This window comes from Sciurus vulgaris (assembly GCF_902686455.1).
Source record: "Sciurus vulgaris genome assembly, chromosome: 1".
Lineage (NCBI taxonomy): Eukaryota > Metazoa > Chordata > Mammalia > Rodentia > Sciuridae > Sciurus > Sciurus vulgaris.
Window position 1 is genome coordinate 35,561,660 of NC_136461.1, and position 25,996 is coordinate 35,587,655.

Genomic DNA, 25,996 nt, shown 5'->3' on the forward strand with positions numbered 1-25,996 from the left:
CGTGTGTGCGCGTGCGCTGCTGGGATTTCAACCCTGTCCTCAAGCATGCTAGGTCAGTGCTCTACACTCCCAGCCCATCAGATACATAATTCTCAATCCAGCAGTAATGGGCGGTGTGTCATGAGGGCCTGCCCCCATAAATGGATTAATGCCAGCTATAAAAAGGGTTTGAAGTTGGATGCAGCATCCCACCTACTTGGGAAGAATTGATTGCAAGTTTGAAGTTAGCCTCAGCAACTTAGAAAGACTTTGTCTCAAAAAATAACAACAGTAACTAATTTTTAAAAGCTGGGGGCGGGGGGGAGCTGAGGCTGCAAGTTTGAGTACTTGCTCTCTTGTTCATCTCCCTCTGCCATGGAATGACAAAGCAAGATCCTCAGCAGAGTCAGCACCCTGACTTTGAACTTCCCAGTCTCCAGAACTGTAAGAAATAAACTTCTTTTATAAAATACAAAATTTTAAAAATCCTCCTAGCCAGGCATGATGGCACATGTTTATAATCCCAGCAACTTGGAAGGCTGAGCCAGGAGGAATCCAGATTCAAGGCCAGCCTCAGCAACTTAAAGAGATCCTGTCTGAATATTTTTAAAAATTAAATAGGGCTGGGGAGATAGCTCAGCTGGTAGAGTGCTTGCCTTGCAAGCACAAGGCCCTGAGTTCGATTCTCAGTACCACAAAAAAAAAAAAAAAAAAAAAAAAAAAAAATTAAATAAAAAGGGCTCAGGTTGTAGCTTAGTAGTAGAATGCCCCTGGGTTCAATTCCCAGTAACAAAATGAAAAACCAAAAACAGAATTTTTGCCTTTGAGTCTTAACAATTCCTATTCAAACTATAATACCCTTCATTGGCTATCCCTGTGACTCACTCCTTCACTTCAAAATGTCATCTTAAATGTGAGAAAATACTTGCAACATATGTAAGAGACCAAGAACTTTCTGAAAAAAGAGAGAGACACACCAAGGACTGAAATCCAAAATCTATAACTGCTACAAAATCAGTAAGACAGGGAAAAAAACAAAACAAGGACAATCTAATAGAAAAATGGGCAAAGACATGAAAAGGCATTTCATGAAAGAGGATAACCAAATGGCCAATACAATGAAAGTTCAATCTCATTAACAATAAGAAAAATGCAAATGAATTTTAAACCGCAATGAGATACCACTATAAACACTTAAGATTTATAAAAATTTAAATGTCTACCAATATTTAGGGTTACTGTAGATGTAGAATAACTCCCAAATACTGTTACAGAGGAAAACAGTTTAGCATTCTCTAAAAGGGATAACACGTATTCGATAAACCACAATTTTTTGAATCCTAGACATATGCCCTATAGAAACATGCTGATATGCAGCAGAGCATATGTATAAAAATGTTCATAACAACACTGTCCGTAATAGCCAAAAGCTGAAACTACCCAAATATCTACCAGTAGGATAAAAAGTTGATATATAATAAAATACTTTATGGTAATAAAAAAACAAATTTCAGCTACATGAAAATATAGACAATATAATACAGAAGGAAAAACATAAGAGAACATATACTGTATAATTACATATATATCGAAGTCAAAACAAACAAAAATAATATATATCATTTAGGGATACAACCATAAACAAAAGAAAGGAAGTAATTACCCTAAAAAGTCAATAATTACCTCAGGCAGAAAGAAGGAAAATATAATTTGAAAGGGGCACACTTCAGGCTTTTAGACAGTTGGCTTCCTTCAACATCTTTACCTCAGTGATGATTTTTCATTTTATATGAAACCTGTAAACTGTGTATTTGTTTTATACACTTTTAAGTACGTATTATATTTCACAATAATAAAGTTAAATTACCATATCAGATAGTGAGGCCTTCTCTGGCTACTCAAAATAAGACAGCAATTCGTTTTCTGCCCTCTATCCCCGTTACCCAGTGGTTGTTTCTGTAGACTACTTATCTCCACCTATCATACTATACATTTATTTCTTAATTTGCATACTGTCCTATTTTCTTCCACACATGGCAAAGACTATTTCATTCACTGCTACAGTCTATTGGAAAAGTGACAAAAAAGCACCTTTCACAACTTTCTCCATGTTCATATAATCCTAAACAAAGATGTGAAACACAGTTTTTATTCTATAAAAATTCAAATCCAAGGACACTCTACCACTGAGCTACATTCCCATCCCTTTTTATTTTGAGACAGGTTCTCACTAAGTTGCCACCAAGTTGCCACAGCTGACCTCAACTTTGGGATCTTCCTGGCTCAGTTTTGGGAGTCACTGGTTACAGGCATGTGCCACCATATCTGACTAAGAGTTAAACTACAATGCATCAATTTTAAAAATGTGGGGAAGAAGAGTTAATTTTCTGGGCTGGGAGTGTAGCTCACTGGTAGAGTGCTTGCCTATCATGCCTGAGGCCCTGGGTTTAATCCCAGCAAGGCAAAAAAAAAAAAAAAAAAAAAAAAAAGAAAGAAAGAAAGTTAATTTTCTTATCATTTATACCCATTTGCTTTCAAAAAGATGAGGTGGCTTAAAAATTACCTTAGCAACTAATACCCTGGAAGCATTCAGGTCCCTTGGTAATCTCTCCTCCACCCATGGGAAATCAGTAATATCTGATTTACTACCATCTGCTCTATGTCCAAATCAAGAAACAGTAAAAACCACTCTCCTTTCCTCCATAAGTAAAACCTAGAAGAAAAAGAAATCACCAAAAGAAAAAAACTTGGTCCATTTCACCTCTGCCTCAATTTTATTTAGAGGCTTTCTGATCCAAACCTGTCTTTCATCCTTAAATTGCCTCCCTTAGTTTATAGTACCAACATCTCCCAAGCAAGAAACTAAAAGGAATCTATTAGAGATTCCTTCATTTTCCTCAGGATAATCTCTAAGCCCCATCCATTCTACTTTTTACACAACTCTCCTATTTATTCTTATTGCTACTACCTTACCTTGGGCTTTCATAACATCTTTTGTCTATACTGAAATAACTTCCTAACCAGTTTCTCTTTTTTTAAAGTTTTAGTTGGAGATGGACACAATACCTTTATCTTATTTATTTATTTTTATGTGGTGCTGAGGATTGAACCCAGTGCCTCACATGTGCTAGGCAAGTGCTCCACCACTGAGCCACAACCCCAGCCCCAGTTTCTCTTCTTTAATCTTACTCTCCTCCGTGTTTTTCATTTGCAGCAAACATATTCCGTTCCCTACTTAAAACCAGTTAGTGCTATCCAATTCTCTGTGGGTAATGTCCAACCCCTAAATATATTTCAGGGCCTTTCACAATCTGGAACTCACCTACCTGTCCAGATTTATCTAACTCCATTTCCCACCTCAGGGCATTTACACAGGCCATTACCTCTCCACTACCCCATCAATTAACCAATTATTCCTCCTCTGTGTATATATTCTTCTTTTACCATAATTCAAACATTCATTCAACCAATATTTATGACTACTTTCTGTGTGTCAGAGATAGGACCAAGTATGGGAGAACCAGCAATTAATTATGGACTCTCCTTTTCCTGATGGAAATTGATAATCTAATGAGACCTAAAGAAGTTGAACTACTAAGAGTAAATTGTAGTTAAGAATTACAAAGGATCCCAGTGGCTTGGGAGGCTGAAACAGGAGGATTGGAAGCAAAGCCAGCCTCAGCAACTTATCAAGGTCCTAAGCAACTAGCAAGACCCTATCTCTAAATAAAATACAAAAAAGGGTTGGGATATGGCTCAGTGGTTAAGTGCCCCTGGGTTCAATCCCCAGTACCAAAAATAAAAAAAGGAATTACAAAGGAGCCAGGCATGATGGTACATGCCTGTAATGCAGCTTGGGAGGCTGAGGCAGGAGGAGCCCTGGTTCAAAGACAGCCTCAGTAACTTGGCGAGGCTATAAGCCACCTAATGAGACCCTGTCTCAAAATAAAAATTAAGAAGGGCTGGGGATGTGGCTCAGTGGGTAAGTACCCTTAGGTTCAATCCCTGGTACCAAAAAGAAAAAGAAGAAGAAGAAAAAAAAAAAAAAAAAGAGAGAGAGAATTACAAAGGAGATAATAGAGTAGAGTATAATGAAAATGTAGTCAGATGTGGTGCCCTCCTGTAATACCAGCAACTCAGTAGGGTGAAGCAGGAAATTGCGAATTCAAGACCAGCTTTACAACTCAGCAAGACCCTCAGCAACTTAGTAAGACCCTATGTCAAAATAAAAAATAAAAAGGGACGTGAATGTAGTTTATGGTAAAGCACCCCGGGTTCAATCCTCAATACCATGGGGGGGATGTATATTACGGATGGCCAGAAGAAAGGGAAAGTTACAAAGAAAAAAAGTATGCACCTGTTTACATGCAGTTCTTCCTTTATTACAGAATAAGCTCCTTGAAGACAAAGATTGTCATCTTCATACCAATAGCCAGGATAGTAATAATCATGTACATTGACTATCCTAAAAAAGATCTCTCCCCTATTCACCTCTGAGCTAATTACTAACCCAGGCAAGTACTCTTTTTTGCCCAGGCCTGGGTCATGTGCCCACCCTTAAACCAGTGGATTAGGTCAACTCCATTCAAGTCACATTGAATATGAGAAGAGGGAGAATGTGCAAGAGGGAGAAGTTTGGTTCTAAGAGAAAAAAAAAGAGAAGCTAGACAGGCAAAAACTAAAAACCAGCAGTTCTCTCTTTAATGAACATTGCCATTAACTCCCCAAAACATATCTTATGCCCTGACCATGCTGTAAAGAATTTAGGTGGAACTGACTTTTTCCCCAACTCCAGGCATAGACCCTGATTTGATACAGCAGTGGTTCTTGAAGTATGATTTGTGCCCCAAAAGTAAGTAACATCTGGGAACATGTTACAAACACAAATTCCTGGAACTGAACCCCAGATTTACTAAATCAGAAACTTTGGGAGTAGGGCCTAGAAATCTATGTTTAAAAAAAAAAAAAAAAAAACCCTGGGTAGTTCTAAGGTACACTCAAATTTAAAAGCCACTTGTCTAGACAGACAAAGCTACCCAGAGTTTAAGTCAGTGATCCTTTGGAACAAAAGGATGGTTCAATTAGTCAAGCTCAGGATTTTTGTTTTATATTCATGGAAACATCATCTTTCTCTCCCAGGAATGAGGAATCATACAATCCCAGAAGCCAAAGGCAGCCATCTTGTACTACAGGAAAGTCAGCCTGAGAAAAGAGCTGATAAAGAGTAAATCCCAGAGAATTACAGAAAAACAGGGCCAAAGCCCAACAGCCTTGATGAAATCTTTTCAATTACAAAGATCTTCTTTGTTTTAACCAATTTGGGTTGGATTTTTCTACTATTGAGAGTGAAAGGATCCTGATATCTACTAGATCAAGTTATAAATATTCCTAAACGCAATACAAAGAAAAAAACTTTTGATGTTGTATGTCTCAAATATTATATGGGACATATCATTTTATCTGGCAACTGTAAATTTCCATGGCTAGCCTTAGAAATCAGTCCCAGTCAGGCAGATGTGACAGCAGTGCTTATATTTCATGTTTATTAGGATAAAGACTAAAACCCAAATTCTGAATTAATGTCCTGCAACAAGCCTAAACCATCTGATTGTCCTTTTAAAAACCAAACAAACTTCTTCCAAAAGTCAAAATGTGTTATACCCTCTAGGGCAGCCAAGTGTGACAGAAACAAAGATGGTGCTATATGAGAATTTATAGCTTCTTTCCTCTCTTAGTTCCAGATTCTTACTGCATAGTCAGAGTAATGAAATGGGCAAGGGAGAGAGTTTAATGGAAGACAGGTGCTCCCGGACAAGAAACTAATAGTTGAGAAAGGAAGGAAAAAAAAAAAAAAAAAAAGAAAAAGAAAAACAGAAAAAGAGAGAGAGAGAGAGAATGTGTGTGTGTGTTATGAGAGAGTTTGGCAAATTTTAAGAGAGAAAAGGAAGTCTGGGATTAACCATGCAAAGATATTGATCAAAGATGAAGAAATTGGATTTTTGGTAGTATTGCAGTATGCTGTGAGTGTAATTCCCCCTTTGGCACTTTTGAGAGGATGGAATAAAAATATAAATTACTTTTAAATTTTAAATGGACTACTAGGCTGTTTATTCCTCTGTGAGGGACACTGTAGATATGGGCCACAAAATATCCCAACTTAATAACAATAACAATAATAAGAGATACCTGTCTTAAGTGTCTTACATCTACTATTTCATATAATTCCCACAATTACCCTACAATGGGGTAAATATTCTTACCCTTGCTATACAGATTAGGAAACTGTCAGGGAGCACAAACTAGAAACAAACAGCTAGAACTGAAAACACCAGCAATCTGAATCTAATAGTCTTAAAACACTGAACAACATAGCTGACCATGGTAGCACACACCTCTAATCCCAATGACACGGCGGCTGAGGCAGAGGGATTCCAAGTTCAAGGCTAGTCTTACTGAGGTCGTAAGCAATTTAGTGAGATCCTATCTCAAAATAAAAAAAGAAAAAAGGGCTGGAAATGTGGTACAGCAGTTAAGTGCTTTAGGTTAAATCCCTGGTACCAAAGAAAAACCACTGAATAACAGATACTTATTCCATTTTTATACCAGTATCAGGCACTTAAGCATTACACTCATAAGAGAAAAAAAAAATCTATATTAATTATACCAACAACTTCAGCACATAACATAAAATGAAACATGTATGCCATGGCTTCCTTAACTTCTCACCTTCATAGCTCACCAAAGAAACAAAGAACTTCAGGAAAATTTTCTTTCCTAAGATACTTCTGAGCTAGGTCTGGTGGCACATACCTGTAATCCCACTTACTCTGAAGGTTGAGGCAGGTATTTCAAGTTCAACACCAGGTTAAGCAACTTGGTGAGATCCTATCTCAAAATTAAAAATAAAAAGAGTAGGGTGTATAGCTCACTGGTAAAGTACAATCTCCAGTACCAAAAAAAAAAAAAGCTACTTTTAAAAGTAAATCACAATACAAATCTAGATCTATACAGAATTGTTTATAAAAGTAACTTGTGACTAAGCCTGCCTCAAATAACTATGGCCACATATACTTCTACTTAGCAACCAAATGTCAGAGATCAGAATTTTAACACTTCAAAACAAGAGAAAAATAAGCAAGTCACAGTGGCACGTGCTATAATTCCAGGGAATCAGGAGGCTGAAGCAAGAGGCTTACAAATTTAAGGCCACCCTAGGCAATTTATCAAGACCATCTCAAAATTTAAAATAAAAATGGCTGCCAGGCATGGTGGCACACACCTGTAATCCCAGCAGCTGGGGTAGGCTAAGGTAGGAAGAAGGCAAGTACAAAGCCAGCCTCAGCAACTTAGTAAGGCCCTAAGCAACTTAGCAAAACCCTATCTCAGAATTAAGAAAGGGCTGGGGAGGTGGCTCAGTGGTTAAGCACCCCTGGGATCAATCCCTAGTACACAAAAAATGAGATGGTGGGACAGTGCTAAGGATGTAGCTCAATGGCAGAACCCAAGTTCAATCCCTGCCCTCACACCTACCATGAACACACTCCCTGTCCAGACCCTCTCTATCCACCCAATTAAAATAGCAATCTTCACACACACACTCACACACACACACAAACTCAGCCCTCTCTATTTTTATTCTCTGCTTTTTCTTCATAGTATTTATCACAATCACTATGTATTTTACTTATGGGTTTGATTATTCTCTGCTCTCCTCCCTCTCTCAGAAATGAACACTCCTGATATCGCTGATAAGTGGAGGATGACACATAATGGGGGGGAGGGAAGGGTTAGAGTTAGGGTTAGGGAGGGGGGCAAGTATGGAGGAAGGAACTACTGTATAGAGGGTAAAGAGGGGTGGGAGGGGTGGGGGGAAGGGAAAAAATGACAGAATGAATCAAACAACATTGCTCTATGTAAAATTATGATTACACAAATGGTATGCCTTTACGCCATGTACAAACAGAGAAACAACATGTATCCCATTTGTTTACAATAAAAAAAAAAAAAAAAAAAAAAAAGAAATGAACACTCCATGAAGACAGATTTTTGCTGTTTTGTTCACTGTTGCTCCTAGAACAGTTTCTGGAAGCCAAACATTTGTCGAAAATCTTGAATGTACTAATACACAAAAATACGGGCATTTAATATGTTCCAGGCACAATGCTTTACGATTATTAATTTACTAAATCTTCTTGAATGATCATTATCACACTCATTTTTTTAAGTGAGACACACAACACAAAAAGATAAGCAAATTGCCTAGTGACATCCTAGGAAGTGGCAGAGACACAATCTAAACTCAGGCAGTCTGGCTGGGGATGAGTTCAGTGGTAGACAGAGCTTGCCTAACATGGGTCCTTTACTATAGGTTATTTTAAAACAGTATCCTAATTTTTAAGGCTAGCATTCAAATCATAAATCATTCCACGGATTCCAAGTTTACTTAATTTACTAAACTTGAGAATTTGAACATTGTGGTTTTGCAAAATCCTCTCACTCATTCACTTGCTATACTATGCTGTATTCCAATGCCTATGTTTCTCAAAAAAGAAAAGTGCTAGAGAAGTTATTTATCTCTTTCATCTTCTGGTAAGTTAACTAACAAGAAAGACAGAAAAAGGTCTGTCATATATTTAACTCTTAATAGCATGCGACCCAGTGAATTCCAGCTTAGAAAATGAAAATTGGTTTCCAGGTGCCAGTCTTGAAAAAGGAATAAAATAAGTTGCTATTGTTTTTTTTGGAGTTTTGGTTTTTGCAATATTGAGGATGGAACCCAGAGGTGCTCTACCACTGAGCTACATCCTCAACCCTTTCCATTTTTTAAATTTGGAGACAGGGTTTCATTAAGTTGCCAAGGGTCACCTAAAACTTAACAACCCTCCTGTCTTAAAGCTCCAGAACCACTGGGATTACCAGTGTATGCCACCACACCCAGCAGCTCATATATTTTATGGACAAACACAAAGACAAGAATTTTGAAAAGAGGTATGGTTTAGCCAGCCACAGTGGCACGCACGTGTAATCCCAGTGATTCTGGAGGTTGAGGTGGGAGGATCACAAATTGGAGCCCATCCTGGGCAATTTAGCAAGACCCCGCTTCAAAATAAAAAATAAAAAGGGCAGGTGATACAGCTCAGTGGTAAAGCACCCCTGGGTTTAATCCCCAGCATGGGTTCTCCAAATTACTTTCCAGGGTATGGACTGTTCACTGTTCACCTAGCATCCATTCCCTCCTTCTTCCCTTTCTAATAGACTCCTTCCCCTATATACCATATCCCCCCAGGAGAAGTCAAACAAACACCATTCCAGATTCAGGCACATAATTAGCCTAAAAGTAATCACAAGTGATTGGTTCAAGAACTAGCATAGGACTTAATTCCAGCCAAAATGATGTAAAAGAAGTCAGCTAGAGGTTTCTAGAGAGTTTTCTCTCTCCAAAAACAGAGGCATACAAAGGGACATCTTCTTTCAGAATGCATTGTATGGATATAATGTCTTGAATCACTGCAATCATTTTGCTACCATCCTAAACATGAAGCCAATCTCAAGGATGACAGATTTGAGTAATATGGGTTAAACAAAATATGAACTTTTTACTGCCATTGTTGAACTGCTGAAATCAACCAACCCTGTAGCCTATAATATGAGAAGATAAAATTTCTTCTCCAGCCATTTTGAATTAGGTTCTGCTGAATGCAGTTGAAAATAACTAAATACTTTTTTGTGAAATATATCTCAGAACTAATATAAGGGGGAAAAGTTTGTGGTTAATTCTATAAATGCTTATGAGAACCTCAGCATGAATTATAACATACCAAGTGACCCTATTATAGAAATGAAAGTCAAAAGTCTAATATACACCTATAATCCCACTGACTCAGGAGGTTAAGGCAGGAGGATTGCAAGTTCCAGGCCAGGTTTAGAAACTTGGTAAGATACCCAGCAATTTAGTGAACCCTGTCTCAAAAAATAAAAAAGACTGGGAACGTAGCTCATTGATAAAGTGCCCCTGGGTTCAATTCCCAGTACCAGGAAAAAAAAAAAAGTCTATTAACATATGCAAGAACAAACTCCAAAGCAATATATTTCTAGCACAAACAATTCCTTCTAGTAAGATTTTTTTTCCAAAATAATTTCAGATTTCAAAATTTTGATTCATGATTGAACTTTTCTTAAGTTTAAATAAAAAACTGTAAGTATTTAAGATTACATAACCATAAGCTGTGGATTTGTTGTCACATACCCTCAGAACATCAAACAGGATATCCAAGGCTGATTAATGGTGGATGGTACTGACTTTGCCTTTGTGTTGGCTCATCAATACCAGGTCACAGTATTCATATTGACATGACATGTACAAAATGGTACAATCTGGCAGGCTGGACCTAGACCACTGTTTCTAGATAACCTGGGTTGGGTTTGTAACTCAGTGGTAGAGCGCCTACCTAGCATGTGTGAGGCACTGGGTTCAATTCTCAGTACCACGTATAAATAAATGAATAAAATAAAGGTCCATCAATGACTAAATATAGGGGCTGAGGATATGAGGATATAGCTGCTCAGTTGGTAGAGTGCTTGCCTCACAAATACAAGGCCCTGGGTTCAATCCCCAGCACCACACACACACACACACACCAAAAAAAAAAAACAAAAAAACCTAAAAATATATGATTTTTTTTATATTTGTAGGTTCACACTTTATATGAACCTACAAATATATACAAGGTATAACATGCTATATACAAGCTATTTGGAAACTGATCTTTAATAAGGTTTAATGGCTAACTTTACCTTGATATCACATGTCAAGTTCTACACATTCTAAAGTTAATTGGCATAATAACACATTGGGTAACTTAAGTCTCCACTTGGCCCTGTGCTGTGTAAAACTAACATAACAGCTTTGAAAAACTTACTAATTCTTCCAAGTTTCAAAAACTAATAACAACATTAAACAAAATCTTGCTAATATTAAGTATTGCAAAATCTTGCCAATAACAACATTAAGTATTGCATCTTTTTACTAACCCCTATATTTAAATATAATGGTCACAGGCTGACAATAATATCAACATTTTATACTTTAGTCAAAAAATGAAATTGGCTGGGTCCACCAGCCTAAGTTTTAACAAAGTACTTTGGTACTGGATATTCAGAGAAAAGAAGATACATGAGAAATATGGAAGCCAGGCTCAGGAGGCTGAGGCAGGAGGATCAGAAGTTCAAAGCCAGCCTCAGCAACTTAGCAAGGCCCTAAGCAACTCAGACCCTGCCTCTAAATAAAATACAAAAAAGGGCTGGGGATGTGACTTAGTGGTTAAGTATCCCTGGGTTCAATCCCTGGTACCAGGAAAAAAAAAAAAAAAAAAAAAAAAAAGCAGCAGCTTATCTTTTTGGGGAGATAAATTACATTCATAATTAAATATAACACATGATTCCATCCCAAAATAACAGACCAAAGACCATAGATATAAAAGGGTGCACTACTAGAATTTTTGGAGAAAGTTTTAAGAAGCAAGGGGGGACTAGCACAGAATCCTGATTTGAAGATGGGGATGGGATGAGTAGCTTCTACATAGGAAGCAGTGTAAGCAAAAGCTTGGAGATAGGAATAAGCAAGATATATTGAGGATACTAGACTAGAAGGAATAGGATAGAAATTTGAGAATAAAGGATTAGTAATAAAGTTATAAACATGTAAGTCAGTGCCATATTACTGAAGATCATGTATACCAAGTTTAAGAGTATATCCTCTGCTTAATAGAAACAGAAAGGGCTGGGGATATAGTTCAGTGGTAGAGTGCATAGCATGTAAGAGGCTCTGGGGTTGATCCCCAGCACTGAGGGGGGGGAAAAAAAAAAAAAGAGGGAGAGTTTCCTTTTTGAAAAGTGGGGTAATGAGGTAATACTGCCTATTTTATAAAGTTTTTGTGGGCTGAAAGTAATAGTATATATGAAAACATAACATACTGCTTGGTCTATACTAATTATTCAAAAAATGTTATTGACTATTCATTAAAAATCATTTCAAATATGAGGTGATAAGGATGAGAAGAGCAAAAGAAACTAAGAGGAAAAAATGACTTGGAACAATATTTCCAGAGACTCATGAGATATTATAAACAGGAAAGAAAGAACACTTAAAAAATAAAATGGACAAAGCATGGCCCCAGTTTAAATGCTGAGGATGAAGAAAAGAAGGGTGAAATAGCTCAAAAGTTTTGACTTCAAAGAGTACTCAAGAGTTAGACGAGATTTTTTGTTTGGTTGTTTGAGGTTTTTTGTTTTCTGTGAGGTATTTTTTGTTTTGTTTTGGGGGTTCTGTTTGTTTTTGCAGTACCAGGGACTGAACCTAGGGGTACTTTACCACTGAGCTATATCCCTGACCCTTTTTATTTTTTCGGTGGAGACAAAGTCTCACTAAATCACCCAGACTGGCCTCAAACTTGCAATTCTCCTGCCTCAGCGTCCAGACTAGCTGGGATTGTAGACATGCAACACAGTATGTGGCTTTAGACTTAGGATAATTATATCTTATCAGTAATAAGCTTTAAAATGTTAATTTAAAATTTATTAGGTATACATCATGTACCAAACACCATGCTAGATAATGATATTGTACAACTGATCCCCACAACTCTGCAAGGTTTAATTTAATTTTACAAAAAAGAAAATGGAGCCGGGCATGGTGGTACATGTCTATAATCCCAGTGGCTCAGGAGGCCAAAGGCAGGAGGACCACAAGTTCAAAGCCAGCCTCAGCAAAAATGAGGCACTAAGCAACTCAGTGTGACCCTGTTTCTAAATAATATACAAAATACAGCTGGGAATGTGGCTTAGTGGTTGAGTGCCCCTAAATTCAATCCCTAGTACCGGGAAAAAAAATGGATGCTCAGAGAAGTTTAGTACTAACCACATAACCTTGGGCAGGGTAAAAAACAAAGCTAGTGTTGAAACCCATATCATCTCTGTATTTGTTTGTTTGTTTGTTTGTTTTTTGTGATAACTGGGGATTAAACCCAGAGGCACTTTACCACTAAGCCACATTCCCAACCCTTTTTATTTTGAGATAGAGTCTCACTAAATTCCCAAGATGGACTCAAACTTGCTATCCTCCTGCTTTAGCCTCTCAAACTGCTGGGATTACAAAGTGTGCACAACTTAGTCTCTACTCCTTCTACTCACTTAGACTGCTTCCTCCTTCAAAATCAAAAAAAAGTTATGTCATATCACATATACATATCTATAATTCTTTTCTATCTACCTTGTTAAATATGGCAACCATATACATATTCTATCCTTAGTATATTTTAAGAAAAATATAAAGGTATTCAGTATCAAAACAGAGCTGAAAGTTTAAAAAAGCATTAACAAAAGGGAGAAACCTCATAATGAAACAAGGTTGAATAAACTACAATAAACAAAAGCAATGACTAATTTTTTTCAATAAGATGTAAAACTATTTGGTACAGTTTTTACATTGTTTGATTATATTAACATTACCCATACTACAGGATATTAAAAAATGATACCTAGATCATAAAACAAATATGTGACCAAACACTGAAGAAACAGTTATATCAGATGAACCTATCAAATGTTCAGGTTAAAAAGAAAAATTCAATCACAGAAATAGGATACCCAACTTGCTAACAGTAAGGACTACAGAGTAGCAAATGATCTATTTCTTCAGTGTGGGCTCAGCATATTTTCCCCAACCACAGGAACAGTACACCAGCTCTCCACCATAATATTACTTAATCTAAATTTTACCAGGGTGAAATATCAAGCATACCAGAGAAAGCTAATAGGTTTCCTTAAACTACCTCGCTTCAAAGTTAGAGATACTTTACCAGGTTGGTCACCACACTATGCAGTCAGGGAACTGAAATAGCAAGAATTCACAAGATTCTTTCAAAGTCAAAGAGGTCAAAATATTGTCATAGTACTACATTATTAAGACATTATTTGCCTTTCTCATTCTCATTCTCTCACAACAGTACAGTGGAGTTTTCCACATGCTATAATATGTGGTATCTCAATAGGTTGAATGCAGGAGCAAATGTGGAAATTTAGATGTCTTCCATGAAGCCAGCTATTAAAGATATTTGCAAAAACAAAACCATGCCAGGCACAGTGGCTCACACCTATAATCCCAGCAACTCAAGAGGCTATGGAAGGAAGATTCCAAGTTCAAGGCCAGTCTGGGCAAATCTGTAAGGCCCCATCTCAAAATAAAATTTAAAAGGTTGGGGGTATAGTTTAGTGGTAAAGTGTCTCTAAGTTCAGTCACCAGTACTAGGGACAAGGGGGTTAAAAATTCTACTGTTCTAATTTTTTTTTTAAATATGGCTATTTTTTCATTTTAAAATTATGCTAACATGTAATCCTTTCATTATTTTGTAAATCAATTAAGTACTTTTTAATTTCTCAGCTTTATTTTAACACAGTAAATATCAATAGATATAACCCATTAAAATAGAAGTTCTTTGGTGTAATTTTTAGGAATCATAAAGGGATAATGAGAACCACTTCTCTAGAATATACTTATATTTTGACAAATAACTAAAGTTTTTTTAATTTTCTAATTATCTACTGAGATGTTGCCACCTAAAGATAATTTCAGAAATTTATCTTGATGAGAACAAAAACAGTCTATAATTCTAAAGAATATGTCTATTACTTTCCAAAAAGGAATTATTACATTTTCCCCCATATCAGATCAATAATGTCAAAACTTAGATGCTGAGCTAAAAGTCCACTATCTATAAGTTTTGTGCATGAGTTATATCAGTTATGCAGAGTTAACCTTTCAATACCTTCTAAACCAAAGGTGGGACTCTGAGAGGCCTATCCAGTAATTGCTTTGCTACAGAATAATCCCAATTCCCAAATTCACAGAAAGAGTAACCAAGATGCTTACAGGTAATTGTCAGCACCACAATCTTAACATTTCTAAAATAAAAAGTTTTATGTTTCATCTAAAGAGTTCAATAATTTCAATAGCTGACAGAAAATACAGAAACACTAAATTCCCATTTGAACTCAATTCTTACACTGTCAGTTTAGAAACCTTCAGGATACAATGTAATGATAGTTACTGAAAGATAGGCTGGAGAGAAACAACTTTGACAAATATTTTTTGAGGCCACTTTAGAAGCAATAACACAAGAACTAAGCATACATATATGGTTCAGTCTAAAATTAAGATGAAAACTGTACCAAAAAAATGGCACTATTAATAATTAAAGGCTCTAAGTAAACAAATGTCTAACTCAAAAGTTATTTAACTAACCCTAGGCTATTGCACTAGCCAAGGAATGAGATGACCAAGGACTTTAAGTAGAAAATACCTAAAGGCTAGGAAAAAAAAATTCCTTAGTTTATTTATTAATTCAACATATATTGATTCAATGTCTAATACTTGCAAGACCCTGAGCAAGTTAAGAAGCTTCCAACCAGGTGGGAAGACAATTCTATAGGGACAAGTTCCATAAACACAGTAGCTACTCTCAACAGAATGAAAGAAATTCCATCTGAGAAGTGCTGTAAGAGGGATGAAAAAGGAAGGAGAAATGACTTCTAACAAAAGGGATCACGGAACATATATTCTGGCAAAAAATGTATCTGACGTGGATTCTAAACATGTATATACAATTTCAACAAGTGAATACTGGGAGTGAAAGGCATCCCAGGAAGAAGATAAAAACATACATTCAAGGAACAGCAAATAAAAAATAGCTTCTACAAAAGTTATGATGCACTCTAGAAGAATGGACTAGAAAACTGGTTAGAAATAAAAATAGAGGAACTTTAATGACAGCTGTTTGGCATTTTTTTGTTTTTAAGTAGGCAAAAGGAAGCCACTGGAAGGTTTTTAAACTCACTAGAAGATTTATCATTGGAAGGTAAATCATCAGATAATACTTTTAACATTACTGTACACTGGACAGAGTAGAGTCAGGAAAACGTTTAGTGTGTTATCACTCCAGTCCAGGCAGGAAATAATATGAGTTTGATTCAGAGTAGGAGCTAGGAAAAAATAGATACAAAACATGCTGCAACCACTTCACTGATGATTTACTTATAACTTTAAATGTTTCAAAGCTTAATTAATCATACAAGGTTGCTATGCACATTATTTCTGTTAAAAATTTCATTGGCAATATTTCAACATATTCAAGTATGGTTCCTTTTTAAAAAGCTAATGGAAGGCTGGGGTTGTGGCTCAGTGGTAGAAGGCTTGCCTGGCATGTGTGAGGCACTGGGTTCAATTCTCAGCACCGCATATAAATAAATGAAAAAAATAAAGGCCTATCAACATCTAAAAAATATTTTAAAAACGCTAATAGGAATAACTAACCATATTCTATATTAAGGATGCAAAATGAATAATGAAAAGCAGCATGTACATATTTTCGGCATCTCAGTATGCACAATTTCATTCAAGGATGAAAATTTTAAACACAAAAGTTTATTTCCACAGAAAACAAAGTTTGGATCAGAATTTTCTATAATCTTATAAGACCATATCTTTACATAGTTACAATAGTCAACTTTTCTTAAAAATTGTTTTTGGAAAATTCAACTCAACTTGGCCATTATTTTTCTACTAGGCTAATATTTTTCAACCATTAATGCCTTCATTTTCTCTCCTCCTCCCTACTCACCTCCCCGCCCAACATATTCCCTTTGTACGTCTCCAAGGCAAGATACTATATGATACAATACAATTCTAAGGCAGAATATATAATTCTTACAATAACAGAAATCTAAAATTATTAACCTTACTTTTTACAAAAAAGGTTTCAGTGATGCACTAAAATTCTTAGCATATGAATGACAAATGTATCTAACAGAAGTGAAGCTTTACCATTAGGGGGAAACAAAGGGGGAGACACACAATAGATGGGTGGCAAATCTTACAAACTTTACAAAACACCAAAAAGCAGTATCTGTATTGCAGTCACAATTATAAAAGCAAATAAATAAGGCTCTAAAACAAAAGAAAAAAATTCTGAGTGATCATTAAGAGTGAAAAAGGTTTATTCAATATTAGTAATTAGTTTTTAATACAGCATCATTTAACATCATTACTAATTGAAAAAAAAGGAAAATTCACCATTCAAAAGAACACAGAAATAATTTCTACATACCTTCTATAAGACATTCATACTTCATTATATTTGCATGGGCTTAAATCCTTTCAAACATTTCCAAAAATATATAATCTTATAATAAACCAAGTTCCCAGTGACATACAATTTATTCTATAGGCTTAGTTATAACATTTTTAAAAAATATAATGAATTCATCCTCAATCAAAGCAAGGAGTCATAAAGGCCTTCTACTTATTCAAAATCATTACATAAAGCACTGTCTGTAATTGCAAACAAGGTTTGAAAATCTGACGGCTAATAATCATAACAGCAGAATTTTAAGGAAAAAAAAAAAACTTTTTCATTTTTCCCTCCTTTTCCTTCCCTACCAAATACACAGACTGCCTGTAAAGGCCTTGGATAAAGCTCTAAAATAACACTGTATGTGTATATGTTAACATGTATATCGGAACCCATCACATATATGTACATATCACATATTCACAAGAAAGAGAAAGGTTTTCTTTTTTTACTCTGAAAGTTGAAGTTATATTAAACTCTATCCCATAAATTAAGTTAAATCATCATACATTAAGGAATAGTAAAAGATTGCATGTGGATCTGTCTGAGCTACTATATTCTGGGAAGGAAAACCTCAGACTAAGGCCATGACTGAATAAGAACGCCCAATCCCTGAAAATCACTAACCGGCATTTGACTTCTTTGAGAGAAAAAGGGAGTCCTAAAATGAATAATCACGTAGGCAACTCAGTTTCTGAAGTTAACCAAGGTAAAACACAACGAACCAAATCAGACAAATGTATAAAATGATAAGCTTTAAGAAATTCCCCCAAGGGAAAAAGTGACTTCAACAGTGGGATATAAAACATCCCTTGCAAGTAAAAGTCTTTAATTGAAAGGGGGGGTGGGGGGAGGGTTGACAAAAACCTGAACGACATTTAAAGGCAAAAACAAAAACTAGTCTTTCCTCCAACCCCCACTCTAGCCCCCACCCCCACCTTCGCAGGACAATAGGATCAGGGTCCTAACTGCAAACTTTAAACGTGTAAACCAGAAGCAGTTTTACTGCAGCTCTAACTGCAAATCTGCCCTTCATCCCGAAGCTAGTGCACCCCAGCATACTCCTTCCCTGAAAATATCACCAAGGTCTTGTTAAAAACACAAATCAGACCCATCACAAGATGCTTTTTTTTTTTTTTTCTCCCAAGTACCTGGAGGATCCATTTCAATATAAAATATCAGTTCTGTCGAATAGGGCATCATCACCTCCCTCCAGTCTGCGTCATCGCGGTCCATACTCCACACCGTATTGTACATCTCGCTGTCAGGGGCAGGTCGTCAGGAAATATATAAAAAGCATATATACTTTTTGGTCTGATATTTAAAAATCTAAAAATACATATCTACAAAAGTTCCACACGGAAATGTACTTCGGGTTTTCCAATGGCTGGCCAAAGTCCAGCCAACTACCAAGAGGAGGAGAGGGTCCTCTTCGTCCCTCCTACAGCACCCAGAAAAATGCTCCCCCTGAACTTTCAAGCTATGGGCTTTTCTCCCCAGAGGGCTACAGAGAAGCTTGTGGGGAGGAGGGCAGAGGTGTTAAAAAGCAGCTTCCCAAAAGTCCTTCTACACAATCGCTCTCCAAAGAAAAAAAGCTCTTGCCGCCTCCAAATCTTTCCGCGGAAGCCACTTTTTGTGTCCTTCGAAGGAGGTGGGTGGAATGGAGAAAAAAAAAAAAAAAAGAACGCGTTGCGAGAAAGCAGGGGAAATGACAAAGAAAGGTATTTAAAAAAAAAAAAAAAAGGGACTGGGAATTGCGTTCAAGTTTCGGTGTCCCAATGGTCTGCAGAGAGCGATTCCCTCAAGGGCCGAGACTCAGGCTCTGCTCTGAGTCTCTGCTCCCGTCGGGCTCGGAAAAAAAGCCGCAGGAGCCTCGGAATGAGGGCTGGTCAGAGAATCCAGTGAGCTCGGCTCCACTGGGCGCTCCCGCCGGGGTGTGAGCAATCCCGCCAGTGCCGGCTACCCTGACGCTCGGCCCTGATTCCAGCCTCTGGAGTTTCATTTTAACGGCGCGGAGGGGACATCCTCCCCCGCCCCCAAAACCCCCTGCCGAGGCGCCGCCCAATCAAGCAGAATAGGGGGCACAACCAGTATCACCACTGCCCCTGCCGTTCTATCAGATCTCGGCGCATGATAACTGTCAAGTGCCTTAGAAAGTGTTAAGCGGCGATCCTCTACCTCGGTTTTTAACTCTCCCTGATGGTCTCTGGGGCCTGGCTCCTCAATCAACAATTCTATCTCCCCCCACAGCCTCAATCAGAATGGTACAGCCCGGGCGCTGGCCGCTCGCCAGGAGTCAGTGCCGGGAGCACGCCAGCCGAGCCGGGAGGGAGAGGGAAGGGGGAGGGAAGGGAACAAGGTAAAACGAGCGGTGATTGGCTGATCCGGGTTGCCGGAGCCTGGAGCCTGCGTCTTTTGTCTGCCTTGCTCCTGCGGAGGAGCGGGAGACGGCTGCGCGCCCCAAGCGGGCCAATGAGAAGACAGCCGGCGCCGGCCGGTGTAGCAGCGATTGGTCAGACCCCAGTTACTAAGCGGGACAAAGGCAGAAGGGGGAAAGAAAAGAAGCGGGGGGGAGAAAAAAAAAAGAAAGAAAGAAAGCGCAAACGACGGTTACTGACAGGCTGGGCGAGCGCTCGGGGGCTCAAGCTGCCCGGAGACAGGCGGGGCTCCCGCTGAGCCTCGATCCGCCGGGACCAGTGAGGAGGGGGAAGACCGGCTGGAGCGAGACACCTCTGCCCGGAGACTGGCCACGGGGGAGGGAAGCGGAGGTAGAGGGACTCGTACTGTCACTTGGCGGGGCCGCGCGCACATCTGGTCCTTAGGAGATCTCCAGGCAGAGACCTCTTTCTTGTGGGACTGCTCTTCCTACCTCCAGTGACAACTTGTCAAATAAAGGAAAGGTCGCCAAACCCACTTGCAGGATCGTTCCCTCTCAGTGACAGGATGTGCCCATGGCCCCCTGCAGCCTTTCCTGCCGCTATCTCAGTATTTTGAGCTTTTGTCTCATTTTGAGTCGTTAAGCATTTCTTTGGGAGGCATTTCGCAGTTCATCTGCGCTTCCCACCTAAGGACTTTTGAACTCGGAGGTAACTCCCCACACCTGAAATAAACAGTGGGGCGTCTCAGCAAGTCCTCTAGCTTGAGTGCTCAAGCCAGGAAAAAATATCTTGGAATTACAGTGCGTATGTGATTTCTGAGATAAATCACAGGTGTTGTAATCTCTTGCCAAAAGGGTTCCATTCTGTTTCCCTGACAGACCCCCTTCCTCACTCACCCAGGCCCTCCCTTAAAGCTGTGAGATCAGCTTCGGTATGAAAATGCTGAATATTTCCATGCATTTCAGAAACAGCTAATTAACTTGCTGGGAACACTGAATAGCTAAAAGTAGATTTGTGCCTGGAATTGCCATCCTGCTCTGAGGAGGCCAAAAACTGTTCCATTTCCTCTTTGTACAGAAGTAACAAAGCCCATTGTGTTTGAGTTGACAACCTGATTTAAGCCCTAGCAAAACCTCCTACCCTAAGCTCCTCTGCTATATTGATTTACCCATAGAAAAGTTGCCACGTTTCACCCTCTGCTTCCTAAAGTGATTCTGCTTTCTTTAAAGGTGCCTTGAGTTGAGACAGTACCTGGGAGCAGACCGTCAAAATGTGTACCTACTAGGTATAGAGTAAAGGGGCAAATAGCTGCTAAGTGTGGATAAACAGGGTTAAACTAAGAAAACATCAGTATTCTTCCTTACGTTTCTGAAAATGCTTTCTTACATCTCTGGGAGGGGGTAAGGCTTTTCAAATGCCAGATTAACTTTGGGGCAGGGCTCATTAATTTTAATCTCTGAACCATTCCTTCAGGTAGAAGATGCTGGAAGATCAACTCTAATTTGTGAGTGACTTCCCAGCAGTCTACTTCACCATATCTGGGAGCCAGAAGTACTCACATTTGTAATACAGTACTGTAATCCCAGTGACGCCTGAGGTTGAAGCAGAAGGACTTCAAGTTTGAGGTCATCCTGGAGCTTAGTGAGACTCTGTCTCAAATTTAAAAAAAAAAAGAAAATTAAGGGCTGGGAAACCAGGTGCAGAGTCACACATTTGTAATCCCAGCATCTGGGGAAGATGAGGCAGGAGGATCTCAAGTTCAAGACCATCCTGGGTAATTTAGTGAGACCCTGTCTCGAAAAATAAAAATGACTGAGGATGTAGCTCAGTGTTAGAGCTAAGTCCCTAGGTTCAATCCCCATTATGGTGGGGGGCAGAGGATTACTCACATTTGATACCTTACAAGGCAGAACAATCAGTCAAGGACAAGTTGGAGTTTTTTTGTTTGGGTTTTTTTTTTTTTTTTTTTTTGGGGGGGGGGGTGCATTCCCAAACAAAATGAGGGTGAAAAGACTAAGTGTGAGCTGGGCTTTGTGGCGCATGCCTGTAATCCCAGCAGCTTGGGAGGCTGAGATAGGAAGATTGCAAGTTTAAAACCAGTCTCAGCAATTTAGCAAGGCTCTAAGCAACTCAGTGAGACCCTGTCTCTAATAAAATATAAAAAAGGGCTGGGGATGTGACTCAGTGGTTAAGAAACCCTGCATTCAACTCCTGATACCAATTTAAAAAAAAAAAAAAAAAAAAAAAAAAAGTGTGGAAAGATAATGGCTTTCAGATTTCCACAGCAGCTTTTGCCTGGACCACATTTCATCCATTAGTGGTAGGGTTCCAAATTCTAATACACAGAGCCATTACCCAGAGCCTTTCCCCACACCTACAGATTTGGGGAATGGAATGAAGGAATAATGGGAATAACACAGTATATAATCAAATGTGCAAGATTGACATATGGAGTAAAGCTATGATTTAATTTTGTCACCTAAAATTATATAACCCAACTCTCCAACTTAATATATTTTTGAGGCTGGAGTTGTGGCTCAGTGGTAGAGCACTTGCCTAGCATGTGTGAGGTCCTGGTTTGATCCTTAGCACCACATATAAATAAATAAATAAATAAATAAATGTCCATTGACAACTAAATTTATATATATATATGTATATATATATATATATATATGTATATATATATATATACATATATATATATACACACACACACATATTTTTTTTAATAGGAAACCTCCAAAAAGTAATGATGCAAGAAGCAGAAGCACAATTCCTTCAGGAGGGTTTGAACAGTGTTCTGCCATGTTAGAAAGTACCTGTCAGATGATGCTGGCTTTCCTCCCCAACCCCTCTTTTATGTGTGTGTGCAGGGTGGGGTGTACTGGGGGATGAACCATGGGTCTTAGTTTCGGTTGAGAAACAGAAGTGAACTTCTGATTATTTGTCACCAAACTACCTAAGTCTTTTTGGCAAACACAAAAAATGTTAGCTCTAGTGTTCTGGACCACTTCCATGCTGGAGAATTATATTTGGCCTGGGTGTGGATTAAATTCAGCTCTAAGAGCCCAAACTCCTGGGTCATAACCTGCTACTTTGGGCATTGTTTTTTTACCCCCTCCCTTTGCCTCTCTCCTTTCTTTTTTCAAGTTAGTCTTAGGTAAATCACAAAATTTGCCCTCCCTCGTTTATATATGTGAAATAGGAGATTGCCTTCAGATTTATGCAAGTTACTTTCTTTCTTTTGAAACGCTCAGAATGAAAAAAATCACCACTTAAATATTCAGAGTAGTACCTTTCTGTAACTCCAAATGAATAAGATGTCCTTCATTTTTCACCCTGGTATGGTGTTATGAAACTGTTCAAATATGCTCCATTTCCCCCTCTTTATTTCAGAGATAGATGAAATATTTCTTCTGTGTTCTGAATATAGGATATGATCTCAGAGTTCTCTTTGCCAGCAAAATCAACTTGGAGCTCAGCCAAAAGTTCTTTGTGATTAAAGGTGCCATCTGAGCACACAATATTTTTTAAAAGCCTTGCAAAATAAAAACATACTTTTCCCCCACTAAGATCTCTAACTTCAACACCAGATCTGACTTTAACCCTTAGGGAGAAATTCCACTGGCCCCCACCTCCTGCCCGCTTCTTTTCCTTCTCTCATCATCTTCCCTTGACCACTTACCTTGTGATAAGATCCAAACCTATACAGCTAAATAGGGACTCCAGAAAGCACTGTAAATTATCAGTTGCTGATATCAGGGACTCCCTAGTCATATGCCCTGTAAACCATGGACATAACAAGTTTTGATGGAAAAGTCTACCTTTAATGTGTAAAAAGAGCAAAGTTAGTGGATCTTCTGGAAAGATATTTCACCTGGGAATTGATATTCATCTCTTGAGACAGAAGTGTCAAAAATCATGATTTTCTGTTTTTCTGAACAATAGTCCTTTTATTTAACATTTGTAATTTCTTGCCTCTCTTCTTTTTTTGTGGGGATGGCACAGAGGGGGTACTTGGAATTGGTACCAGGAACACTTAACCACTGAGTCACATCCCCAGCATGCCCCCCACCCAACATTTTTTTTTTTTTCTTATTTTGAGACAGGGTCTCACTAAGTTGCTTAGGGCCTTGCTAAGTTGCTGAGACTGGCTTTGAAATTGTGGTCCTCCTGCCTCGGCCTCCCAGGCCACTGGGATTACAGGCATGTGCCACCATGCCCAGCTTTTGTTTGTTTGTAGTGCTGCTGGGGATCAAACAACCCAGGGCCTCATGCTGGGCAAGCTCTCCACCTCTTAACTACATCCCAACCTGCATCTTTTTTAACACTTCAGTATTCAAGATAGAGTTGATTATATCAGCCCAAATCACTAAGAAATAATGACATTAAATGAATGTGTAGGCTTCATGAAAGTGGCATTCCTTCAGATGCTACTAAATTCCTGGGCTTAGGGACAATATCTGACGGCTTCCTTAGACCCATCAGCACATGATGTAGAACTCTTCTGCCTCACTCTCCCCACTTTGGGTTCTCTTTCCACTTTAGGATGTCACAAAAGCAGGTCTTTCTCTAGCCTGTCTGCTCTTCCAACAACACAGGGGCCACCTGGTCAAAGTGTATGCCACTGCTTCTAACTTGCTCTCTGACAAGGCAACAGATTTCAAACAGATTTCAGCTTGGCTCTCACCAGGAAAGAGAGAGAGCAAATGAGATCCAAATGACAGGAACAATAGTCCAGGCTGTTTCAGGTGGGCAGGGCACAAACAGGGCAGGCAGCTGGTGAGCTCTGTTACCTCTTTTAATCTCCATAACCCCGAGAAAGAGGAGGTTATATTTTTATTCTCATTTTACAGAGGAGGAAATTGAGATCCAGAGTAGTGAGAGGACTTGTTTAAAGTCATGCAGCCACTTAAAGAGCAAAGACTAGAGCCCCATGTTCCACTGCAGGTTCATTGCCTTCATGTGACATCACACAGTTTCCCTCTTCCCCTTATTCAGTTGACAAGTGTTTACTAATGCTTCCATACACTGGGGATATAAAAATGAAAAAGACAGAATCTGTAACCTTGAGTCCAGAATCCATAGAGGAGAGGTCAACAAAGGAATAAAATAGGCATGTGATAGAAAAATTGGCAAAGTGCTCTGGGAACTCCAAAGACAGTGATTATCTAGGCCCAGATGCAGGTAAGTAGTTGCTTCCTAAAGGAGGTAACATTTGGGCTTTCCCAAACTTATAAACACCTGCTATACACATGTCTCTTCATTTCTTTTTTCCCAATCTATATGACTAACTCCAAAACTGTTTCAAAATAAAAAATAAAGAAAGGGCTGGGGATGTAAATCAGTGGTGGAGTGCCCATGGGTTCAATCCCCAGAACCAAAAAAAAAAAAAAAAAAATCTGAACATCACTCACTTTACTTAAACACTGATGTAATTCTTCTTTCCCTCAAGATAATGTTTAAGTCTCTTACCCTAGTATCCAAGGTTTTGATAATCTAGCCCCTTCCTACCTGTCAAGTCTCTTCACACACAGTTCTTTCGGTCACTCTTAAGAACTAGCTCTACTGAAGTACTTGTAGTTCTCAGAACTTCTCCATACAACACACTACAATGTAAAGTGGCAAACACCTACTTCTTTGAATCCGATCTCACAAACTGATCACACAGACCCCCCTGTACTATGCTCTGCACAGCCTTGGCATACTATGTGTTCAAGTATCTTTTCCTTGTCCTCCTCTCACTGCTCAGAATTCCTCGTGTGTGGAGGGTGTTTCCTCAGCATGAAGCCTGGCACAAAGTAGATGGCCAGGCATGTTCTTTGAGTGAATAAACGAAGGTTGTGAGTAAACTCACCGAAAAGGCTCTGGGGTGGTGTAAGTTCAGGTTACCCTAGTAATCCTTTCTGTAAGTTCTCAGCTGACTCCCCAAAAAAAAAAAAAAAAAAACCCAAACCAAAAAAAATTATATAGTTCTTTGGTTACAGGAACCATGAGGGGCAGACAGTGACCTTCCCCTCCTACTGGCTGCCTCTAGGGTCTTCACAGACACTCAGTTCCGCTGCCCTTTTATTTTATCAGCTGTAAGTTGTTTGCACAATTCCAGCAGGTTGTAGGAAATTCAGGAAAACTCAGCAGCAAAAAGAGAAACTGGTTTCATTTTCCAGTCCAGCTCATTTCTGAAATGTAACACCATATAGGGCTTTAAAGTATGCTCACTTCCTGTGGTCATTATTTTCAATAGTTCTGAACAATTTGTAGTTTGTGCCTCCTTTCTGGAATGTATAATAATAATCACCCCGTAATTCCATAGGTCTCAAATCTAAACTCCATTTTTTGTGTTTCATTGTTAAAGGGTAAAATCAGCCCAGTTCCCTTCCTGGGCGATCTTTTTTTTTTTTTTTTTTTTTTTTTAAGCAATGAACAATAAAATTTCAAACATCCTTTAGAAAT

General features: G+C 38.6%; 1 protein-coding gene across 2 annotated transcripts in view; it reads right to left on the reverse strand.

Moving 5' to 3' along the window:
- LOC306647139 (phosphatidylinositol 3-kinase regulatory subunit gamma) overlaps positions 1-19,180 on the reverse strand; it is an 86,278-nt gene extending 67,098 nt beyond the window's left edge. Inside the window, exon 1 of one of the 2 annotated variants that reach the window (XM_079116156.1) lies at positions 18,314-19,180. In XM_079116156.1, the coding sequence (XP_078972282.1) occupies positions 18,314-18,419 (106 nt within the window). In that variant the 5' untranslated portion in view covers positions 18,420-19,180. Of the gene's footprint in view, positions 1-6,789; positions 7,706-18,313 lie in introns of those variants that run through there. The other variant, XM_079116157.1, reaches the window with a different exon arrangement.
- Between the last annotated feature and the right edge of the window lie 6,816 nt (positions 19,181-25,996).